Source organism: Zalophus californianus, chromosome 4 (assembly GCF_009762305.2).
Source record: "Zalophus californianus isolate mZalCal1 chromosome 4, mZalCal1.pri.v2, whole genome shotgun sequence".
Classification (NCBI taxonomy): domain Eukaryota; kingdom Metazoa; phylum Chordata; class Mammalia; order Carnivora; family Otariidae; genus Zalophus; species Zalophus californianus.
In genome coordinates this window covers 73,065,283-73,090,255 of record NC_045598.1, presented here as the reverse complement: position 1 = coordinate 73,090,255, position 24,973 = coordinate 73,065,283, and the positions used below count along the sequence as shown (strand labels likewise).

At 43.1% G+C, this 24,973-nt stretch overlaps 2 protein-coding genes across 4 annotated transcripts; one reads left to right on the top strand and one right to left on the bottom strand.

Annotated features, from left to right (window-relative positions):
- Positions 1-5,658: 5,658 nt before the first annotated feature.
- On the bottom strand, positions 5,659-22,270 carry LMO4 (LIM domain only 4). Of its 3 annotated transcripts, XM_027608492.2 has the most exons (6): positions 22,108-22,246; positions 20,076-20,158; positions 19,114-19,352; positions 11,653-11,749; positions 11,056-11,211; positions 5,659-6,453 (listed from the first exon to the last, which is right to left on the bottom strand). In XM_027608492.2, exons 3-6 carry the CDS (start codon positions 19,347-19,349, stop codon positions 6,445-6,447), a joined length of 498 nt encoding a protein of 165 aa, XP_027464293.1. In that variant the 5' UTR covers positions 19,350-19,352; positions 20,076-20,158; positions 22,108-22,246; the 3' UTR covers positions 5,659-6,444. The 3 variants fall into 3 exon arrangements, with proteins under 3 accessions (XP_027464293.1, XP_027464275.1, XP_027464285.1); XM_027608474.2 differs by lacking the exon at positions 20,076-20,158 and having other exon boundaries at positions 22,108-22,270; XM_027608484.2 differs by lacking the exons at positions 20,076-20,158; positions 22,108-22,246 and adding an exon at positions 19,559-19,731.
- LOC118356886 (WAS/WASL-interacting protein family member 1-like) lies at positions 19,401-23,006 on the top strand. Its single transcript, XM_035727053.1, has 4 exons — positions 19,401-19,506; positions 19,569-19,636; positions 21,812-21,950; positions 22,096-23,006. The coding sequence occupies exons 1-4, from the start codon at positions 19,401-19,403 to the stop codon at positions 23,004-23,006; spliced, it is 1,224 nt and encodes a 407-aa protein (XP_035582946.1).
- Positions 23,007-24,973: the final 1,967 nt, after the last annotated feature.

Sequence of the window (24,973 nt, the reverse complement as noted above, 5' to 3'; positions counted from 1 at the left end):
AAACATATTATTGGCTAACTTAAGCCTCATTTTGCACATAGCAGAATAAAAGATTAAAAAAATAGCCTGCAGACTCATTGGGCCGAGATACTCCATGAAATAACATACAGACATAATGGGCTTTGAGAACTGGTACTTTGGCACCAAAATCCACTACTCAGGAACCTGAGCCAAAAACCAAAAGTCTTTTTTTTTTTTTTTCTTAACCATTATATCAACATAAAAATAACTTTATTATTTAGAGTAGAAATTTTTATTTTATTAAATCAAGTAGAAATTTTTCCTTAGCTATTTTTTTTCCTCTTTGTAATAAAAGGCAGCTTGGATTTAATGGTGTGTTATAGTAATTTATTTACAAATTTTGAGATCTTTTTGGATTCTAGCAATTAATGGGAAAATAGAAAGTACAGCCAACAAAATTTTAAAACTCAGCTCAGAATCGTATTTGGATGTAATTAAAGGTATAATCTGTTCCATTTGAATATTTCCATGCTCTCCCATCTTAAAACAACAAATATGAATATTAGTTCTTTCACGATATATCTGTTTCTCACATCATGCTGGAACATGTAAAAATGTTCTACAAAAATTGTGTGTGTATATTACCTCTTTTATACTTACAGAACTATGCCACTTTCATATAACTGAATTCATTGACCTGTTATTTGCCACAGTGATCTGCAGACTGAAGACAGTTCAATTCAAACATCTGAAACATACCATTTACTACTTTGTATGGGATATTGTTAGATACAGTCATCCATTTTACTCTCTGGACTAACATGATTATTGAAGTCTTGCTCTTTTTCCTCCACAACAACTTACAGGCAGAGTTGTTACCAACGATACTTAATTACTAATTCACAAAGTAGTTGAGATTTGTCAAAACTGAACAGAAATTTCTTTCAGAGCAAGGCTAAAATATGCAGGTGAGCTAAAGGAGTCGGTATTCCAGATTGGATAAAGACAAAATGCAATACTTTAGTTTTTTAAGGGGAGAAAAAAACCTAGTTATAGCTCATAGAATAAAGTGTGTCATTGTTGCAGCCTAACAATTTATAAAGCAATTCTCCCAAAATGCGCCAAATGCCAGGGTTCAAATAGCAGCCCTGGCACTTTGGGTCTTAATAGTAGTGCCCAGCCATGTTGGAACCCAAGGCAAAAGTCAAGAGAAGTAACTCTGATCCTGCCTTTATTTAAAATTGTGATGTTTTGTTCACCTAGATGTTCTCGCATTCATTTCCTATTTAAAAATATTGCATTAAAACATTATCTTGATTACTGATTCTTTGGCACTCCCTTAAATTCTGCACCCAAGGAGAACACCCATTTGCTGCCTCCCTCTCGTCCTGGTCTTGCTTAGACCGTCACCTCCCTGACCCTTCAGGACCTCAAAACCAAGGCAATAATAATCAAGAGGGTTATTGTGAGGACTGAGATAACACGTGTTTTGAACTTGTTCACTGTAAATGTGAACATACAAATACATTTACAAAGCACTCCACAACTCCAAGACAAAGTTATTATATTACACATTCTAGTTAAAGATGTTAAGGTTTATGGAAGGCGGAAGGCCCATGATTGATGACAGAAACTGAATCGAGGCCTTAGAGGGATCTGAGGTACTTAAGACACACCCATCTCTACCTAACCTTATTTAAATGAAGAAAAAGGTATACAATTGCAGCCTAAGCAAGCAATTTCCTTTCCAACTTTCATAATTAATCTTCATTTGTAAATTCAGTTTGTCTCCAGATTTTCTCTTTTTAGTTCCTAAAAGCACTCAATTCACTGCAAATGAAAAATTAATTTAGGAAGAAACTGTTTTCCTCTTATTAAAAAAAAAAAATCGCAGCTCAAACACAGGCCAATGTCTACAGATAAATGCACTGCACAAGAAAATTATTTTTGAAAAAGTTGAGGACGTAAACCTTTTGATTCAAGGTAGGGGAGAACTTTCTAGGCCGAAGGAAGGTGAGATGCATCCTGTTCTCGTGAGCTAATGATTGTTTCGAAGCTAGTTAGAATTCAGTGCTAATTGCATTTTAAAACACCACCTCTAAAATCCTTCTCTCTCTCAGGATCTTACATCAATGTTTCGCATTTTCAGTAAAACCTTTACACTTCACCTTTCTCACTCAACATATCCTGAAGTTTAGATCAGCTGGAGGAGTTCAGTTCTGATGCTTTCCTTCCCCCCCGCAGGTTTGGATGTGGTGGTGGGGATGCCAGCAGGGGGAAAGGCTATCCTGCCCTGTTTCGAGAGGGAAGCGAGAGGATTACAAGAGGTATTTTTTGGTGGCTAAACCCAGGCTTGTCCATTCTAACAGAGCCATTAAACAACTTTCTAGTGTCATTCAAAGAACTTATAACAGAATCAATTGATTTTCATCCTCTGCTTTATTAGTTGTGATTTAGGAGATAGAATGGCCCTGTTTACACAGCTGTAACATGTCAGGACCTGCAGTACATTATTGGCCTGAGGCCTCCGAGTTGCAGTCCATTCTCAGCAGAATCAATCTGAACTCGAAAACATTCCCTCTAGGAAACAGGCACATATCTACTAGCATAAAGCACTTCTTGTACAACTGAAAATTGTATTCACTTGAGGTAAGTTGCAAGTTCACCTTCCAAAAATCGGCCCTGACTTGTCATTGCTCTCAGCGAGTTCACGATGTGAGCAGAGGGCTACAAATGCCTCTTAACTAGATACCCAACGCCAGTGAATGCGTTACACTTTGCTGCTAGTAGGGTCTCGGGCTCTGCAAGCGGGACTTGCTGGCTGTTTAACATGCGCTCAGAGCATTGCCAATCTAAAATGGCTGCTCAGTAATACTTTAATTGCAGTTTCATGGAAACAAATTGCTATTTAACTGCAATAAGCATTTCTGTGATTTGGCTGGACTGACAATAGGTGAGTCTTAATAACAAAGTGACAAGTAACATCAACTTGTAAATGCTGTGTCTCCAAGTCTTGGGGGCAGGAGCTCCCAGGATAGAATGCCCTGGTGAAGGAGTCTCTGGACAACCTCTTCTCAATTTAAGCACAATTATTTAGGCCACAGGGAAACTCTTCCCTGGTGCCTTGATATATAGCTCTTGGACTCACTGTTGTATAATTTATTGGTCCTAAGAAATATTTTATATAAATAGTAGTACACATTAGAATCTTACTATATTGACATTTAAAGCCATTTAAGAGCTTCATTTTAGATGGTTGTTGTTTCAAGTATCAGTGTTAATAAGAGCAAAAGAAAGAATTTAAATACAGTTAATAGTAAGAGGATGACAATTTCACAGGCTTCATTTTGGTGTGACCGTTTTCTCATTTTGCATTTTATAAGACACTACAGTCCATGTTAAACTATTTCCTAATAAATCATGAAGAGCTGGAAATAGTTTCTTGTGGCAAACGATTTGGTTTGGAAAAGCTTCTTCCGGGCTCTCCTCCCTTTCAGGATGTGTAAATCTAAGTAGACAGGTAAAAAACAACAACAACAAAAAAACATTAAACCCTTTCAGAGGACAATCTTTTTACAAAGTTGTTTCATTAGCAAGAATGACAATTTGCATGACTGAGACATTTATATGTTCTCATAAACATTTTTTTTATCAAGAGTTCAGCAGGGCTCAGTAACATTTGCTTTTATTTAATTGCACTTGCTTGTAGGGATTGGGGGCCATCTTGCTCTATGATGTGGTTAATATTAAATAAGTCCTTTCAAAAGAATGGAGTACATCTCACTAACATCACAAATGCCGTGGTTGAAAGGTGAACAAGCTGCTGGGTTTTTTTTTTTTTTTTCTCAGCCACGTTGGGGTTGGGGGAGGAACACAATCACTACTCACATCAGAATAAACCTGAGTGTTTCTAGGAGCTCTCTATCCACACAGAGCATCCCCATTAGAGCCGGGTTTTATTGTTTGAAATGCCTCTGGTTTCAAGAAAGTGTTTTACCTAAAGCAAGACTACTACTTAAATATGTTCTATTGTATATTCATAGCTCCATTAGTCCTTCTCCAATTTAGCACATCAAAGAGAAGGCTTCATCACTTGCATGTGGATTATACTAACATGAGTGACATTTGTAATCTTATAGGTCTGCAACTTAAGAAATGCTTTTAGAAGCTCGTTATTAAATATGCAGCAGTGCTTGAGGAGCCAGTCATATAATAGTTCATTTAAAGTCTTTAATGACCTGAGCCCTTCACATCACCAAATGCCACACTGTATTACTTACTAAAAGTTATTAACTATCCCCTTTGAATTTCTGCACTATATGGGACATGAGTGCTTACACCAAAAAGAATAGAGAGGATGCTTGCATTCTTATTAACATATCTCTCCCTTTCTGTCCTGAAGAGTCCACATTCCTTTAAAGTATCTTAAAGGGGGAAAAAAAAAATTTAAGAACAAGAACTGGTTTCCTAGAAATTCCCCAAGGATTTAACTCAAAACAGATACTGTTCTGTGATTTTGTTCATTTCTTTTTCTTGCATTTTCTTTTCATAAAGCTCTAATAGTACTATTCACTTTAACTCTCTACCTTTCAATTCTCCTATAGGAGGGTCATAGTTTTGAGCAACTGATTTTTTCTTCCCGGACTGTGACAGTCTTTGAAAGCAGAAGATCCCAAACGGAAGCTGACTGCTAGCTGAGATGTACTGAGCTATTTCTCTCTATATAACCTGTTCTGAGAGGTCTATGTTGGGAGCTTTTCTGGAACAAGAGAAAAGAAAACAAATGCCGTTTTTAGAAAGGATATTTAAAGTAGCATTATACACACACCTGGTTTTAGGAACCTGTGATCGAAGTTGTAGTTGAGATTTGCTCCCAAGCCTAGTAGTAGTGCAGCCTCTTTGGCTTTTTCCTCCTTCTAACACTGGCCATGGGCACACACACACACACCGCCCCCGCCCCGAGTCCTTGGCCTGCACATGCTTTCCACAGGGGACCACTGCATGCAATGCAAGTGCTGTTGGGGACACGCTGCAGCCCAGAACTAGCCACTGACTATCTCAAGATGACTACTAAGTGAAATCCAAATCCTACCCCAAACATATGGAAAGACAGAGCCGACAGAGGAGTGTGAGCAAAACCAAGTAAACAAATCGTACAGCAGACCACAGGAGTCTAAAAGCTCACCAGGAAATGGCTGCTTCACCCATTGAAGACGTCTGTACAAGAGCTCTGCGTCCCTAACGACTCAAGAAACTTCACAATATGTACAGGTATGGTTTAGAAATGCTATTTCCTTCAAAAGCCAGAAACTTGGGGAAGAGAACAAAATGGTGATATCACAGTCTTTAGCATGCTTTTCATCAATACCCAAGGCTTTCCTACTGAGGAAGAAAGAATCAACAGAATAGCTGAAGAATCGAACAAATATTTATATATAAACACAAAAGATTCACTGTGATATAGGAGTGTAATGAAGTGCTTAAGTTACCAGAATATTCAGAACTTATAAAAAGGACTCCGTTAGAAACATTTGCTTTGTAACCCTGCCAAAAATGGCAATGGTTAATTTGAAGAAAACCTTATTGGCCCAGAGCTAAATAAATATACGTACCACCCTCCCTCGACGAAGTTGGTATCAAACAAACTTACTAAATTTTCAAAATACAGAAGAGAAAAAGCAGTGTTTAAATCCAAACTCCATCGAATTTTTAAGTTTTTATTATTTAAATACACCATACTAGAGCAAATGTCTCTGAAAATATCACAAATAAAAGATTTTTCTTCTTCATTCAGCAAATTAGAAGTAGGGGGAAATTTCTACACAGTAGCTGCTATGAGCCTGATTTTTTTTTCCAATTTTTTTTCTTTTTTTTTTCGTTCTTTTTTTTCCTTTGCCATGGAAGTAGCAACATTAGGACGAAAACACTTACATGCATACATACATTGTATTTTACAGAGATACATAAAAGTGTTTGTGATAGAATATCACAAAAGCCACATCTCTTTCCTTTATCTCATGTTCAGTTTTGATTGAAACACATTTCCTTACAACACTTAAATATACAAAGAGCAAATAGAATGTTGTTAAGGTAAAACACAGGGTACAAACTCTGGCCAGTGCCCTGCTAATTGTTAATGAGGGTAGAAAGCAGATTTGAATGCTTCTTTTAATTAGCTTCATTAGTCATTTCCCTCCTCCCAAGCTCCCTCCCCCCCCCCAAAGATGTCCTCCGGTGGATCTTTTTTCATTTTCTCTACAGTCTCCCATTAGCCCAGGTTCATGGAGTCCTTAATGTTCATATTCAGTCATTTTAATACACCAATAAATGCGGGAAGGGCAATCAAGACTAAAGAAGGTGCAATGCATGGCGCCGGCACTGGGGCTAGCTACAAAGGTGACTTGTCTACTGAAGACGCATGGGATTCGCCTGTGATGAACAAAATCTGAGATGAAGGCACGCATTCTGCATTCCTCTGACCTTTTAGCAGACCTGCAAGAAATACAAACGGGCATCTTAGCTAAAATGCTCAATTTGAGATATTAAACTCAAACATGAGTGCTTTTGTCTCCTCTACGTTCACTAATCTTCTTTTATTAGATTACTTTCCAACTGTGACTTGATGGAGGCTTTCTACGCTTACTCCAGCAGCGAAGAACTAAAGCATAACGTTTTCTGCAGTTTTACTAGCAGAGAAAATGAGACAATAAATGGACTTTCATAAAGTTTCTGGTGTAAAGTTCTACAATTAATTGCTGAACTCTCTTCTAAAAAGAATGAATTACATCTCACCTAGTAGGAGCATCATAAATGCACATGCAGAGCCAAGTGCCCCACAAGGAGGTTTTGGTGTAATATGCTCAACTGTGTGACCTCTGGCAAAGTTACTCTGGGTCTCAGTTTCCTCATCCGGAAAGTGGGGATAATAAGGCTGTTACAAGGATTATATAAAATACAGATGGAGCACTTTCAACAGTGCCTGGCATGTAATAAAAGCTAAATATTGGCAGTGATCATTCTGATTTCCCCACATGACATCCACTCACCCATGTCCTTCTCAGCCTAAAGGTTATGGGTTGAAATATATATGTATATGTGGGTATAAGGTAAACATATATACACATACATGCACACCCACATACATACAAATATTCAGATACTACTTTTCACTTAGTATCTATCTGCTATGTCACTTAGTATTACATAACTATTGTAAATATATATGAATCAAACATATGTGATATGTGAATGACTTGTACTCGATCAAAAAACATAGTTCAAGGGAAGTCTAACTTTCATGTCTAAGTTAGAAATGATAATCCAGTCATCAAATACAATCGGTTTGCAATTACCAAAATGAAATAATATATATTAGGTTTTCATGGTTTTTAAATGACATTTTGAGCTTCCCAGGAAGTTCTCATTTCACCCTTTCCCTAACTTACTATAAAGCCTGAAGTCTATTAGGAACTGCAACCCCCCACTTCCAAGCTAATTAAAGTGGTGGAGGCTTAATTCCCCAGAGTGGAAGCTCAGTGTGAGAAAGGTAATTTGTCTGTCCAGAACAAAGATGCGGTGGCAGCCAGCGAGCATATTTAATAAATGAGCATCAAATGTCCTCTACGATGGACACACACAACACCAATTATGTAACTACAGGGGAATTGCGGGGTGATACGTAAACTAGAACACTTGCTAAATTTTCCTCCAACTACAGAGATGTGAGCTCATATTTTACTGAAAAGCGCAGATAATTCTAGACCAAACAGCCACTCGAGTGGAAGAAATAATTCCAGAGCAGATAAAAATTAGGAAAAAAAAAATTAACCACAATTCCTGATTGTATTTACGTTAACTCTCTAGAAGGCAGTATTCTCCTGAGGACGGCCCAGCCTCCTTTAAATGATACAGACTATAAAATTTTGTAGATCCTTGAACACTAGTGGTCTGAGATTTCACTCAGGACACTACAGGATTTATAAACTCAAAATTATTTTTTCTCAGGATATACCAAAGCCAATGATGCAGAACAACAGCTAAACTACACATCCCAGACACTGGCAACAAATTTCAGGAGAATAAAAGTTTAAAGGGACCAGATGATGGGGACCTATGCTTTCTATACAATTAGCTGCCTTTAAAGAAGGGGTGTATAAATAATCAACTCATTACTTTTAAGCCAGAGGAGCTTGGCTATTTTTATCATGCATCATGCACTAAAAACCTAATTGGTTCAGTGAATAAAAGGAAAGCGGCCAAAACTGATGTCCAGTTTTCCCTACCAAAAATATGGAGGATGAGGAGAGAAGAAAATAATAAAGTGGGGCAGTTTGTCATTTCTCCCCATCTCATCTCCTCCAGAAAGGAAACGCCACAGGGATTTGGGAAAATAATTGTCAAGCATTCTCTAGGTCCAAAAGGCAGTTTACGTTCCACCAGGAAGTGTGTTTTCATTACCTCTTTCCCCTTGCCCTCTCATTAGTATCTCTCCGGACCACGTTCAGCTTGTCCAAAACCTTTATTTACAAAAACCACCTTGTGAATTGACTGTGCTCGTGGCAAGCTGAGCACCGAGGGCAAATCTGTGAGACATTTATGCCAATGGGGAAATGTTCTTAATTAACATCACCCCCAAAACACAGCTTCTTACCAATGTCTGACAAGAACATATCCTTAAGTTATACTTCCCTCTGCCCTTTAAGAGCTATTAATTTTTGAAGGCCACCTGTCTATTTTTGGCTTCCAACATTAAGGAAGGATATACCAGTTGGTTCTTTCTGGTTGCCTACTATGTTCTGTGATCCAAACCAAACATCCTACCTCTCCCATCCTGAAAAAAGTGTGCAAAACAGAAGACTCATCTGAAAGGCACAATACATGCAATCTTATAACCATGCAAACTAGATGTTTCTCCAGCTTTCCTCCCTGAAACCTCTCAACTTACGTCATCTTGTACCCAATGAGACAGCACTGGGGAGACCCTGCTCCTATTCGCTACATGCCCTGTGCACTTAGTCCCAAGCGAATGTGGCTACTGCCTGTATGCAGCACTGCACAGCTGGCTCCGTTTTCCATCTTGTCTCCATGTCCCTGAATCCTCACGCTACAAGGTGGTGAGCTGCAACAATCATTTCTTATACTTTGTTAAGTCAGAGAAAGAAATGGTATAAAGCCAGCAACAAACTTAAGATCTAACTTGCAAAAAACTACGCTTTTACATGGGAGGGGATGAGGAAGAGATCAACCATTTTATTCCTAGCACATTTCTTTTGTTGCCTTTTTTTTTTTTTTTTTGCTCCCAAGTATAATTGGAAATGGCTTTGCCTCTACATTGAAATGGTTATCTCAAAATATGTGTTACCTGTCCATTGTTCTCAACTCTGCCCTATAGATTCACTTCTTTACAATTCAAAAAATAAAAAAGTAAGTATTTATATGTACTGGCATTCCTTAACGAAGCTTAAAATGCCTCATCGATGGTGACTGGTTCATCTGCAATAAAAAATTAGACTTCTATTCTTAAAATGGTATGCTACATAGCTTCCCATATTAGTAAATTAAACAAAGAAAAGTGTGCCTATTTTGATATAATTGACATTTACTTAATAAAGAAATGGAAAATAAATTTAAACTTAGGCCATAAATTTGAGTAAGGGAAAATGATAAAAATCAGCATTAAAACATGGCAGTATAATTTTAAATGGTAAAAAGTTTTCAAATATTAGTCATTTTCCCCACACACAGCATTAAGAAAATGCATTACAGAAGACAAAGAAGTCTAATATTTTTTCCTGAGCCTTTTGAAGCTTGCTATATTCCTATTTGCAGATAAATGTTTTTTTTTGTGTGTGATCCTTACAACAGACATTAATGAAGTTCCTATTGTAAATCCATAAAGAATTACCAAGTGAAGTGTGCACTTTTTGTTTCAATGCAATAACTCAGTGCTGTGTGATTGCCTGGGTTAATGATGAAAAAGTCAAACATACTATCAGAGCTGATGGAAAAATCTATCACCAATCTGAAATTAAAATTCATCTGTGGTCAATAAGATTTAATATCCATGCAAGTGGCGCTGTAAAGAGTAAATGAATCAATGTCATCAATACATAATCAGTATGAAATATGATGTGAATAAAATTATGCGCACGAGTCATACATTTCACTCTTTTCTGGGCCAGTGTGGAATGAACAGTCTCTTAACTGAAGGTTGACAGTAATTGTTACAAATTAGGCACAGCAGTTATCAAAATGCACTCACTTGCATAGCTATAGGACTTATTAAGGAGATTAAAATAGATCTAAAACTATCCAGTACTGGGGCGGGGGGGGGGGGGAGGGGCGGGGCGCTGGACAACTGTTGATCACCATTTTCCCTCTGAAGTGACTTGAACAACTGTATAAAATATCCTCACTTTTAACTCGGGTCCAAAAACTTTCCAGTTGTGGTTCGAGACTCGAGATACATAATCTTCAGTGGAGCGATTCGTGGCCCAAAGTGATTAGCCAAAACCTGGAACTCTGTCTTAAAAGTCGTAACTTCTTCAAATTTTATAAGACTATATATACCAATCAACAAAAACGCCCCCCCCCCCTCTGGAATTACACAATGTTTGTAAAACTGCTCTTCTCAAAACAGCACGGTAAACTGGGTTTGGAAGGCAGGTGTCCGGGATTGCTACAACCGATGCAGAAATCATTCTTTCATGATAAAGACATTTACTCCCTTTTTCTACCATAAATGCTCTAATTTGCCTCCCCCAATCACCTATTCCCAGCGTACTTCTGAATTTCAAAACTGTCAAGTGGGAAAACCAACCGGTTATATGGAAGTTTTATGCTTTGACTTAGCATTGATAACCCTCCGTTCAACACTGGGGAGGCTACACATATAACTAAGTCAGGGTCTTTTTGGAACTACAGAAGATTCACAATTTAATCAGTAGATATTCCTATTTCTGAACCCTGTACGTACGAGTCGTCTACATTTCTTTAAAGGGCACACGAAAACACATCCGCCCAGGAGAACTCCCTCGAAGGTTGAACCTTCCAGCTCACTCTAATAAAGCTTATTAGCAGCTGCTACGTATTCACCTTCTGGTCTGGCAGTAGTGGATTGCTCTGAAGTGAATTCAAATGGCCATTGATGAGAGCTGTAGGTCTATCATGTTCACAAAATAAACTGCCATTGATGTAGTGAAACCGATCTCCTGGGACCAGGCGATTCCGGCAGGTAGAGCATGTAAAACACTGAAAAGAGAAAAGCAAACCCACTGAAAACGAGTACAAATTAAGCCTTTTTTGTCACAAGTTTATAAATTGTTCGTAAGCAAGTATCCGTCAAGTACAGAGCCACTTAGGGTTTAGTTTTTCTTCCTTTGACAGGATTCCAGAAAACAGGAAGCCCGAACGCAATCAACTGGATCAGGCTAAAGGGGGGGTGGGGGGAGAAACCGGTACATGTGTGCTTCGGGGATGTGGGGGGTAGGGGGGTGTGTGGGGGGGGGCGAGTATGTACTACTAATCACGGCCAAGCTACAACTTCAGTAGATCCCTTTAGTGTCTACGGCTTGAGGAAACAGAGTTTAAGGAGAAATGCTTTGTTTCTGCGTAGGAAAGGTAGGATTCTTTTTAAAAAGGCGCGTAGGAAAGGTAGGATTCTTTTTAAAAGACAGGAGGGGCAAATGCTACCTTCAGATGATACACATTGCCTTGGGCCCTCATGACGAGTTCGCTCGCAGGAATCGACTGTCCGCAAGCGCTGCAGGCACCGCTATTCCCAAATAACCTGCAACAAAGATGACGGGGGACACCAATGAATAACCCGAAACCAAAGAAAAAGAACGAAAGACATCCCCTGGCCTCTGGCCCTCCCTTTGAAATGCATTTGATGAGAGGCTGAATTCTGACTCAGGCTTCAAATTTTAGGAGTGATTTATATAATCCGGGAAAAATCCTTTTTGGGGGGCCACAGCTAACTTCTGCCTACCGCAGAGGAAGAGATGCCCCGGATTTAATCAAAATATTGACTTACACCTCCAGCAAATACAAAACAATTCTGTTCTACACACATTTTATCAGATTACTGGGTTCATCATAAAAAAGATACAATTCATGACTGGAGTTTAAATGCATTGTGTCCTTGAAATTATATGAAGAACTCTTTTGTACTTTAATCATATCTTGAGATATGAGTCATCAAAAGGGTTAAGAGGATTTGATTGTATATCTAAGAAGACATCATGCTCAGTGTATTGAAACTCCCGTAAACCTCCATCAGTGCAGACTTTCCATTAGAAACTCTCTGCTATCCAGGTTGATATATAATGTGTATGGGTTAACCTTTTCAATCATGGTGTCAACACTTAAGATTTGCCTCTGCTCATCTCTTTCATCCTAACCTTCTCTCTCTCTTGATAATGAAATGCTTGCTCCAACTTCCCTCTATCTGCTCCTGAGTCCACAATTTAGATTACTTCATCTCTGCTAGCAACAAACTGAATGAAATTTCGATTTGAGCAGAAAGTAATTTACCGGGATCTGGACCCATTTGTCATCATATCTCTCTGGGTGTTTGCTGTATCACTGCAGTTTTCCTATGCAATCAAATGAGACCACAACATCTGCCATAGGGGGAGGAGGGGGAGAAGGAGAAGGCTGTAGAGGAGGGGAAAGCTCAAGGAAGTGTGGTGTACTGAAGAAAAATATATACGTAATTCCTAATATCCTTCCATGGGCACAACAAAATATTTTAATGAATACCGAACTTTGGCTTTTATGATGTCTGTAGACTCAAGCTGGGAAGCTTTATTTGCTTTTGGGCTTCCCTTTTTAATATCCACAAATATTTATTAAACAGACCAAAATGATTTCACATTGAAAGGTGATATCGGAACAAGTAAGCAGGGTCAGAGAAGCACTTTTCAACAATGAAAAACAACGTAATAGGACTTACAAATTAACATATTAGTGTCATAATAAATATTAGTATTTGCATTTCCTCCTTGTCCAAATAAAGTCATAAAATGCAGTTTGTGTCAAACCAGGAGACATGTTCCTATAGAACACCCCGTAATCTGAATGATTGCGGCATGCCTCTATATAAAAATAATTGCTTTGTGTTTTCAGAATCTGGTCTTGCAGAAGAGGCTTGTCATGTTCAAACTACTAATTTGCTGTCGCCACTTTATTGAAAATAGCCTGTAAGTTGTTATTAAATGTATCGACTGAACGACAGGGAGAGTAGTAAAACTGCCCCTTAAGATGGCTTTTAATAGGAAGCCCGAGAAACAAATTTTGCAGCAGCATCGATTTGAAGAGTTCAATCAAAACTCCATTTCAAAACTAATTAGTCTGAGATCCACGACACATTGACACGTTCTTGCAGAATCAGAACAGTTACACAGAGAAAGCTGAAATAATACACTGTCAGGACCTCTAGCCACAGGACCACACCGTGTGGGAGCTCAGGGCCACTGGCCTGCCGTCTCCTAATGCTGGACCACTTCAGGAACACTGATGGGGACCTCCTGGTGTCTCACCTCCAGCACCCTTCTCGAGTGTTGAGTGTGGGTTGTCACTGCTGCCGGGGGCGGGGGGGGGGGGGTTCTCAGAAGGGCAGGACGGCCAGAGAATTAGCGTGGCCATGGGCAAAGAGTTTATAGTCAACAGCAGGGCTCTTCCAATCCTCAAGAGGAGTACCGAATTCAAACAATCTGAGTAAAAATAAAGTTAAAAACATGTCGATGTGGCTGAATACATGCTGAGGATAAAGGTAGGGAGGGTGTAGATAATGGGGATGGGGAACAGAATCCTACTACAGCTAAGGACCAAATATCCTCTAACAGCAACTCAGAAGTATTTTAATGGATAAGAGTCTATAATTATGGCTGCCACTACCAACAGGTACACCGTGACACTCCATCTCAAAAATACCCTTTCACAGTACCGATCTGATTACCCAGCCTAAGTGTTCATTTATTTAACAATTCACCCTGAGTAAAGTCGGTTGTATGTCTTCCACAACTAAGTGTATTTTAATAATCAGGGCAGTCGTATGTAATCCAAAAGCTTTTCATACATCCTATTTTCTCCAGTGCCACTTTCATAACCTTTCAGGGAACAATCAGCCACAAAATCATGGGATTCCTAAAGTGTCAGAAATTACAGTTACAAAGTTTGAAAATGACCACAATCTACCCGGGACTGATGTGCTATTGAACAACATTATTAATGGGGTTTAAGATCTTTCCACGTCTACAGCTTTCATGCTGCCTCAGAACAGAACAACTTACATGTCTATATACATTTTTAATCCCCTTTTACCATAGACGAAGGCTACCATTAGAATTCCACCCTTTTTCTGAAAAGTTGTGTGGTTTTCTTTTCTTTTTACTTTTTCTTTTTTTTACAACGTTTCTGTATGCTGTAGAGTTAATTATCTAACCAGGGGGACTGTCCAGGACAGTGTTTGATTTAAAAGGCTCGAGGCTTTAGGTGCTCAATTAAGTAGCTATCGGTCTCAGACTGGACTATAATGGGCTCTTTTCTCTTTAACTCAAGCAATGGGGAGATATACCCCAGGTCAGGCTAATTAAAGCCAGGGGAGTCTTTAATTGTGATGACAGAATCGGTTTCAGTTTCCTTTCTTTGGGTCCTCAGTCCAAGAAGGTCGTTAATATTTCAGCATTTGGGCAATGCAATCAATCACAAACATCAAGAGGTTCCTTATATGGGGAAAAGGGAAAAGAAAGGAAGAAATCGCACCAAACCTCTGCACTTTAAAGGTGCTTTGCTCCTATATGAAAAACGCCATGTAGTGTTAGTACCGCTCACCAGCTCCGCTCCAACTCTCCTTGCTGACATGAAGAGATGGACAGCAGTTGTATTTTTAGTTTAGTAATAATGCTTAGCATCTTTTAGTAACTTCAATGACCCATAGGTGGGCTTATTTTCAACTGCATTATTACTTCAAGCCAAATACATGCAATATGGCGCGCTACCTGTGTTTTCTAAACTGCTTTCAGGCAAGGAGAGGTGCGTTTTTAAAAGTATGGCTGAAAGGTATACATTTGTACCTGCAAGTAAATATCAGCATCCTATCTGAGGAGAAAAATGCACATCCACAGCTACTGATCCAGAAGCAATTGGTTTTCCAGCAGGTTCCTATATTTAATCTAAATTCTGCACCAGCTATATTAAATGTAACAAAGAAATGCAACCCAGAAATTATGCCTGGAGCCAAGTCCATTAAAGGTACTAAGGAATAACTAGAGACCAAGCACCTTAAAAGCACCAGAAGCTATTGATACTTAAGAGGGGGGCTGTGAATAATCGCAATTGCTGCATTAGAGAGGGGAGGGAGAAAAAAAAAAAAAATCAGCCAAATTACGCTTGGTTAATTCAGAGTAACAGATCTGCCCCCAAGTGAATTGGAGGCCTTGAATTAATTCTGTTATGACAAATCAAGATAAACGTTCCCCCTAAATTGCATGCGATTTAATTAATTTTTGAGATCCTGGGTTTTTTTTTTTTCCTAGCTAATAGTTCACATGCTCCTGTGCTGTCATTGTGCTTGAGTGGGCAGACTTCAAAGTGATATTAAATAACCAACTATTAGATTTACCTAGCACGTCCTATTGGAAAAGTGCCATTTAATTACCTAGCCTGTTCAATTAAAGGGACAGCATTCTCTGAATATAGCAGCTTGCTGTTGATTACCAGGGAAATGAACTCGATGTCTGGCGGCGCCTCGGTTCCTAACGCTACCCCCTCCCCAAACACACCCTCTACCATCAACCACCCCCAACCCCCCCGCCCGGGACCCCCACCACTGGCCGCGCGGCGCTCACTGCGGCTGCGGGCGCCACGTGAACGCCCGAGAGGAGCCGGGGGAAAGAAAGAGCGAAGGCTCGCACGGCTCCCGCCCTGCGCTCGCCCCCTCGCGGGCCCGAGGCCGCCGGCCCGTAGGACGCCTCGAACGCGGCCTCGGGCGGCGCTGAGCCCGGTGGGGCCCAAGCGAGAAAGGGCTCGCCGAGGACCTCCACCCGGGCTTCCGGTGCGTTTCCTCGCCCTCCCCGGACCTGGGGCCCCACCCGTCGGTCTCCGAACTTCCTCCTTTCGCTGCACTTTCCGCGCCAGTCTTCGGGCCCGAGATAGGGGTGGAGGAAGAAGGGTTCGAGGAAAAGAGTTTCGAACGCTACTTGGTGGCGCTTGGATAGAGCTGGGGGGTCGGAAGCTGGGGGTAGGGAAAGAGGGGACAGTTACAAGGTTCGCCGACTTTTGTAGCGGGGGTGGGCAGGCGTTGGCCCCTTTAAGATCCACCCTCCCCCTTCCCCTCCACACCCCCCCCCCCGTCTTCCTCTCCCTCTCTTAGAGGCCAATTTTGTTAATTAAATGTTTTGTTTGCGACGCAGCTCTCATTCATTGCGGACACGTCATTCGGAGCAGATCTAAGCCAGAGACCAGATCTCATTAGATAAAGCCCATCAGAACTAAGAAAATGGAGGAGCCACTAATTAAAGCTTTTAATTGTGCGGATTCGCTGCAGCAAGGCAGCGGCTTTATCTGAAATCTTGGAGGGAGAGGCGGCAGAAGACCAGTTCTGCCCAATCAACACCGGGTCACGCAGGGGGAAGGGACTAGGGAAAAGCAGTGCCCCCCCCCCCATCCCCACCACCACCACCACCTTCCCGGCCCTGCTTCCCCGCAGCTTTTTAGCCATATCTTGGTAGTTTTCAAAAGATCACACCTCAAAGTCAGTTTAAAGCCCCTTAATAGATCGCTCTGTGGTCCCAATCGGGCGGAGGTGCCCAAGGATCCCCTTCACCTGGCGTCTGGCAAGCGAATTACTCCGCTCTTCGGTGGCCACCCTTGCAGAATTCAAAGCTCCTCCAACAAGTGGGCCTGGAGCGGGTGGGGGGGGGGGTACTGGGGAGGGAGTAGCTGAGAGGAAAAGGACCGCGCGAGCCTCCTCACCTTCCCACCCTTCCGGCATCTTGATCGGCAGAGGGAGGGAACACTGAAGGAAGACTTCAGAGATTCCTCAGCCTGGAGGTGGGGGAGCTCAGCAGCTGATGAGCCCTGAGCAGAGTGGGAGGCCATGATCAATTTGGTACTGAGCTATAACTCCTCTCTCCCTGGAGAGATCTAAGGTTCTCAGTTTAGCATCTAGTTCAAGAGCAAGCCTGGCTCCAGTTTTCAAAATCAGAGGAAAAAAAGAGAGAATACGGACCCAATTAATTAAGGCGCGGGGCTGGGCACACATCCTCCATTGCTCCATTAAGCCAGTTGAAAACACCAAATGGGCATTTATATTTGGTCCCAAGAATAGGGAAAGGAGCCGATTCCCAGAAAGCCACTTGCCTAAACTTGTCTTGAGGGAATGCAAGTGGACCCATCTTCTTTTTAATTAGTGGTAATCAGAAGCGAAGGCTTTCTCGAAAGCACTTGGAGATGAGGTGAATCTGTACCATTCACCGCATCTGAACAGTCAATTTTTGCACTTTAAGCTACCCTGCCTTCTTACCAGTTTTGCTCTCTATTTAATTACAATACTGTCAAAGCTCCTGGCATTGCTTGGAAGGAGGACCAGAAAGCATTACACCCATGCTCCTGCTGATTTTCCAACATTTACTTCTAAAAGAACACTTAGTGAAATTAATGCTGCCATCTTAATTTAAAAATAAAAGCCCTCTCCCGTCCTATATTTCTTTTACTTGGCTGATTAAGGATGCCAGCAGAGTGGACATAGGTTGCATTATCGGAATAACCAAATGTCATTTTACTCCATCATTTTAGATTAATGAAATTACTGGGGTAAACATACACATACTCAGCTCTGAACTGTACTGGGATCTTCTGCACTTTTAGATGCAGAGTTGAGGGAATCACAATGGAACTAAACTTTGTACAAAATACCTCATCCACTGATTCACCCGCATTGAAGAGAGCAATGTTTTCTACTAATATTCTATAAAGAAAACGGTTTAGGACAGAAATTTAACTAGAATGCAATTCTTCGTAAAAGTGAGCGGTTCTCTAATATCAACGGTTCTCTAGTATCAACGGTGTGCGTGTGGGTTTTTTGTTGTTTTTTTTTTTTTAATTACTGGATGTTGAAACAGAACACCTCCTAGAAGCATTCATGTGCATCAGTCTATCAAACCATTTACTCAAATTAAATGTGTAATCCTTCAAATGCCTCCTTTCAAATTAATGAGTTTAAGTAGCTTGAGTTCACCTGAAAAGATCCTATAGGCACCTGACCTCCTGAATTCTTTCCATTAATTGCACTGAAACTTGTTGGAAAAGACTGCTTACACAGGCATATGAATGTTCCTATACATTGCTTTAAAATGCAAGATTAGTATAATTCTATAGCTTCTTTTCCTAAATCTCTTTTGGGAATCAAGAGTAGTGATACAAACAACAACAACAACCCAAAATCAGAACATTCCTCAACTGAAAAACCTGCAAATTCTACATCACGAACCACACACTAACACTGAGCATTACAAGCCTCCAACTAACAGTCTACAAAGAAAAACACTACCACTGAGGGTTTTTATGTTTTGTTGAGGGGGGGAGAGGGAGGGAGTTTACTATGAGAAGAATTACAAGTTTTTAAACTGATGGGTAATCAGCATTTTTCACAAGGAGCACAAAGAATGAGTCACAGTTTTCCACTCAAAAAAGTTTAAAAGAGTTTATGTAAATATAATTAGCCATCACCATAGGCAAATCATTTCTAACTACACTTATTTCTAAGGCAATCTTTTGTCTCTGAGTTTCTATGTAGGTCCCTACCTTTCTTTAAGGTAGCAGCCTAACTCCCACTTTTCAGGGTCCAGTTGGAGCAGACCACTTAAAATTCTGGTCAGGAGAGTGCCCAACCTTTGCACACCTAACAGCCCAGTCCCACCAGATGGACAAGAGTTTTTACTTAGTATGGCTTCTGCCATCAATTTATTATTAAAAACTGAAAGATTAACACATGCTCCTCGAACCCCTTAAATCGAACCAACCAGGTTTTTGAGGTGAAGGTTACACCGTATTCTCACAGGTATCCTGTTCCTTTCCTTAAAACCCTTGGTAACCTTTGGCCTTGCCATTGCTCTGCTCACCATCTAAAGGGAAGCAGCCAAGTCTTACCTAATGTAGTCATTTCTGCAAAGGATCATGCCGCTCTTGGTGTAACAGGACGTGCCGATGTCGCCCAGCTGCGCCTGGCAGCAGGAGCACTTGAGGCACCGGCTGTGCCAGTAGCTGTCCATGGCATAGAGCAGAAAGCGGTCCGCAATCTTGCCCCCGCAGCCTGCGCACCGCTTCCAGGAGAGGGAGCCGGCCGTCACGGGGGGCGGCTGTGAGCTGCTGCCCGGATTCACCATGGTCTGCAGAGGGCGGGAAGGGGACAGGGAGAGAAAGACAAAACAGGGGCGATGCAAAAGTTAGTGGTAATCGCCGCGCGAGAGAGCAAAGCCGTGCCCCCCCCCCCCACCCCCAGAGCCGCTGGAAGGAAGCAGCAGGGCAACGGCGCGCAGGAGGGTGAGGGGGAGAGGGAAGGAGGGAGGATAGCCGGCAGCAGCCGCCTGTTTACTTTTCTCAAGCTTTGTTCTGGGGCCACGAGCTCCTCTCAACTTTCCAGCGCTCGCCGCCGCTGACAATTTCAGCTTGGGTACTGTCAAAACTCCGAGAGCGAGGCTCGGCGGCGCGCTCCACCCCTCGCGGCGCCTCCTCCCAGCCCCCGCCTCCGCCCACTGCCCCCTCCTCCCTCCTTCGCTGCCCGCCTCCAGCAAATGAGGGTCAAACCCACCCACCGCCGCGCCGGGCCCCTCCCCGGCCCCCGCCGAGCCCCGAGAGCTAGCCGAGGGGAGCGGGGAGGCGGCCCCCGCCGGAGCCACGTTCCCTCCCAAGCTCTGCCCTGGGAAGTGCAGCTGCAGTTCACAAGTTGGAAATAGTTCGGTTTTCTGAAAGGGAGGGAGGGAGGGAAGGAGGGAGAAACCGGCAGAGGGGAAGAGGGAGAGCGTGGTGGTGGGAGGGGAGGCGAGGGGACGCGAGGGAGGGGGTGCGGTGTGTAAAGTTGCGAAACTGGTTTTTCGTATTTTAAACAGCACCTTTCACATGCCATTGTGGTGACCGCCATCTCCCATTATTGTTCCAAATCTCATTTCATTTTGAAGATCAATGAGTGTTTTCTCTGGGTTTTCAGGACACAGGCAAGAATAATAGATCATTGAACTTTAGGATGCCTGTTAACTTCCTATACAAACACTCTCCACTTTGGTCTCACTAATCTGCCCTTGATCAGCAATTTAAATGCTAAAGCTTTGTTCCTCCAAAGGGGGGGGGGGCGTTACAGATAATATGCGAGAAGGCACTATTAAGGGATGCACAAGTTATATTCGAGCCAGTCCTGCTGTCACCAAAAACTGCTTTTAAAAATTCCCCACTCTTTCTAATGAATGTCACGAGAGGCAACTGGGGTATAATATAGGAATCAATTTATAAAGCTTAGCCTAAACCGATTAATTTGTTGCCTCCAATCCTGAGTCCAATAAAGTCCTAGTGTTCCTCCAGTCACTTATTCTATAAAAAGATCAAGTTATTTACTGCCAATTAAGCAGCCTGTTTTGTCTTTGTCCTCTGTAAGCCGAGAGTGTAGGCTCCCCCTGAGGCTCCCGGCTATCTGCTCAAGACATTCAGCTGATACCTCAGAAGGGAGAGGGCGAACTTTGCCTGTCCCCGGCCCAACTTGGCTGCTGCAAAAAAACCAGGGGAAGGGAACGAAACAAGGACTCGGGTTCCTTAAATAGGCCGATTTTAAACACATTTCCTCCGAAAGAGTCCCGGAACGTGTGTCCAGTGACCGCACAATAAACCAGAATAAGAACTGCACCAATTAAGCTGTAACAAAACCCTGAGACTTTGGAAACAGGACCACTCTAAAACCCATTAGCATTGCATTCATCCGAATGCATCATACCTTTATGTAAATTGATTTATCTGATGCATTTACTCGAGGAATTGCTTTTTGTTACAATTTCAGCCCTAACCCAAATGAATCTGCATTTCCTGCCCGAGGTCTTTAAACTGTTTCCCCCAACGTTTTAATCGCTCCGAATTCCTTTTTAAAAGGGGAGAGGGAGGGAGGAGATTCCAAGCTCTTCCCCGCCCCCATCTTTGGTGAGAGGTAAATATATATGTATATTTTTTTTTGAAAAGGAAACATTACACTGAGAAAAGCATCCAGTAACCCCATTAGCTAAAGCTCTTAAGGACAAGCAATACCTTAATGCTGATTAAATCTAAAAGAGATGAATCAAGAGGACTGACCAGAAACTGACTCCCTTGATAACTAAGGACGGGCCCTCATCAAGTTTCATTTAGAGTTGGAAAAAAAAGAAAGCTTTTAAGTTAAATAGGCTTATACTCTAGTAATTACATAGCCAAGCAATTTAGGTCCTGGGATAGTCAGTGAAATAGAAAGCAGAACTGGCAGCTAGAGGCAAAATCTGCCCCTCTTTAACAACGTCTCTGGTGTTTTTTAATGGAGACCAGGGGAGGGACAAACGTAGCGCTGGCAATTTGTAGTACAAAAATGGATGCTTAATTCATGTCTTGATTTTAATTAGGTGATTCACCGGATTTCTCCTGGATTGGAACAAAAGACTTATAAGCCAAGAGGAATTTTTGAAAAGAACCAGCAATACTGAATCCTGCTCACTTAGATCCTTTCTGCCACTGTTTCAAAAATAGTGTTTACTGGGGGGGTGGGGGGGTCGTGACTATTTCCCCCACATTACTTCTCATACTTAAACCCTCATTTAAGCACCTCCTGCCTCTCCCTTAGGAACTGAAAATATCCCCACCCCCCTCCAAGGTCCCCACCAGCCCCGTCTCCAAGAAGAACCCTTTTGTAAGCAGGAACCGCTACAAAGCTGGCTGCCCGGGGCTGGCTGCCCTCCGTGCTAGCTCGCAGGCCGGCCTCGGTAGTTTCAGACTCGCGCATTATCTAAGCCGACGTATTGTTTACTTGCAATTTGGGACGGTCAAGGGAAGGAAGCCAAAGAAAACAGCCCGGGCCCAAATCGGCCCCCTCCTCCCTCTCCCCCCTCCTTGCCCGCGGCTCCCCAGCCGTCCCCTTACCTGCTTTTCCCCTATATTGCAATATTGCGAAAGGCGGCGGCGGCGAAAAGCGAGCGAAGCCGCTCGGCTTCCAAGGAAGGGGCGCCTTGGCTGGCGGAGCTGGAGGGAGTGGGGGGGGATGTTCTCGCAGAAGCAGGAAAGGGGAGGAGGGGGCTAAGGGCTGTTTTTTTTTTTTTTTTTTAAAGCGTTGCTCTGAGGCTGGGTTGGGGGGGCCCCGCGTTAAGTGGCAGGCGGCCGAGAGCAGGAGTGTCAGTCTCAGTCCTCGGCGTTCTCCTCCGCCTCCGGCTCCGCGCGAGCAGCTGCAGGAGCCCTCGGCCCGCGCGGCGCGGCTTCAGGCGCGGCGCAGCGGCAGCAACTGCTGCAATCGCTGCTGCAAGTTTGGCAATGTGGCTTCACTTTGTATATTCCCCCGCCCGGCGGCCCCCGCCCCCGCCCGCGCGCCTCCCGCTCCTCCTCCTCCTCCGCCTTCCTCCCTCCCGCGCGCTCGCTGGCTCGCTCGGGGCTGGCGGCGGTGGCCGCTCGGCCGAGCTTCCTGCCTCTCCAGCCGGGGAGCAGCCGCAGAGACAACAGCCCCGGAGCGGCGGCGGCGGCGGGTGCGGAGGCCGGGAGGGGGGCGCACGCGGGAGCCGGGGAGCTGCGGCCGGCCGGGGCCCGGCGCGCTGGAGCCTGCGCCGCTGCCCGGGCTGCTGCCGGGGCCGCTGCCGCTGCCCGGCTCGGAGGAGGAGGAGGAGGAGGCGGCGGCGGCGGCGGCAGCGCTGGCCTCTAGCCGGCTCGCTCGCTCCCTCCGCGGCGCTTACACATGTGTTACTGACAGAGCAAAATCCCAACTACTCCCCGGCTCTGCCGCCGACGTCAGCGACCCTCAGCCACTGGGCGGCCGGATTGTTCAGGCGGAATAATAAAACCTGCCAATCCGGGGAAGGACAAAGGGATGACTGAAACGAGACTCTGGGGGCGGGGGAGAGAGGGAGGCGGCGGAGTGGGCCGGGGAAGGAGAAGGGAAGGGCCGCAATCAGGTGGGGAGCGGAGACCCGGGCGCCGGGGCCCCCATGGGGGCCGTGCTCCGCGGCCCGAGCTCGCGAGCCGAGGCGCGGGGCGCCGCTGCTACTCTCCCAGCGCGCGGGCGACCCTGGGGACCCGCGCCCGCCCGCCCCTCGGGGACCGCCCTCCCCTCGCGCCGACGCGAGCCCCTTAGGAAACTTAACTTCGCGTCTTTCTAAGAAATGGATCTCTTCCTGTTTGGGAAGAAGAGTCTTCCCAAAATCTTAGGGCGGTGGACTTCACACACACGCAGAAGAGGTTTTGTTTTGGTTTTTTAATTCCCGGCGTTCGAGATTGATGAGCCTTAGTGGAAGTTCAGTTAACAAGGTAAAGACAGAATCGGTAGTTCTTAAATACTGCGCACGTATCCCTCTGCTCCCCATGAGCCCGACTACGAACCCAGAACCTCGTAGGCGTTTCATGGATATTTATCAATTGTTGGTGATGGAAAGATCACAGCCTTTACTTTGGAAGTTGAGGGAAACTTCGGGGAGGAAGTGTTGCCCTCTCTCCACCCCACTCTGGAGGATGAGGCCTGATGATTTCTCATAGGCCCCGAAAGCAATAGAAGTAATTGCAACATTCTTAATCTCACAGCCTCTGGGGAGTAAAAAAGGTCACGTCTAGTATAAATTTAACTGTTCAGGAATGCTTTTAGGGTGCTAGCCTGAGAGTCTCTTTCCAGGGCCCAAGCTCAGCCTAGATGTTTGAATACCTCGTCATTCAACTTTATCTACTCTGCCAAATAGGTTTAATAAATCTCTGATCTGAGGCTAATATTAGGTCTGATTATTATTAGTACGTTCCAGAGAGATTTTTCTGGTGGAAATTATCATGAAAGTGCAAAGCCCTTCTGCTAAGTATCATTAAGTAAAACCAGCCTTGTGGGACAAGTTTTCATATTGTATCACGTACAGTACTGCTGGATTGAGAAAAGGGACCTGCAGAAGAATCTGGCTAGACAAGGCAGTTGTTAAACATCTATGGTTTTAGTGTCTGGGGGGTTTCTGTCTTTCAAACCATCAAAATTCAGGCTGCAAAAGAAACAGTAATCATTGCCTGTAACATCAAGCAGAGGACATTTTAAATACCAATTAGAATAGTCATTTCTTTATATTTCTAGCACCTCAAAATTAAACGACTTACTTTTGATTGGTTAAAACTGCATTTTTATGATCAAGTCACTTTGTGCACGTATGAGAAACATTTTTTAAAAAATGATTTAAATGTAATAGTAATTAAAATGCCCTGTACAGAAAACAGCTGCAGATGGGTGTGATTAAAGAAGGCCATCTTAAAAAGATGTGATGTTCCTTGAAGGTTAGTAAAGAAAACTCAATTAAACCAAATGAGGAAAGGGACCCCATAAACAAATAATGCACACATTTTAATTCCCTCGTTCAGCTTCAATTTGTTAATAATTTATAATAATCAAAACGAGATGACACAAGATCTTAGTGGGCTACAATTAAGTTATGATTTGTCATGTACAAGTAAATATCCTGCTGTGGCCCTTAATTTTCTCATCTACAAATGAAGGAATTAAGCCAAATGGTCTTTATTTGTCCTTTTTTCCTAAAATGATTTTCTTAACTAGAACACATAATATAGAGGTCTGTAATGAATGGTGGTACTTTAGGCATTTCCTGAAGTATGTGCACTAAAAGGAAATCTTTAGTTTAAAATGAAATGTTAGAAATTTAGTCAGACATCGGATATCGCTGAGTGATTATCCAAAGCATCCATACAGTTTTGTGGAAGGAAGGAAGGAAGGAGAAAAGCATGGCTGAAACTTTGAATACAGATCTCTAGGCAAGAAGAGGCC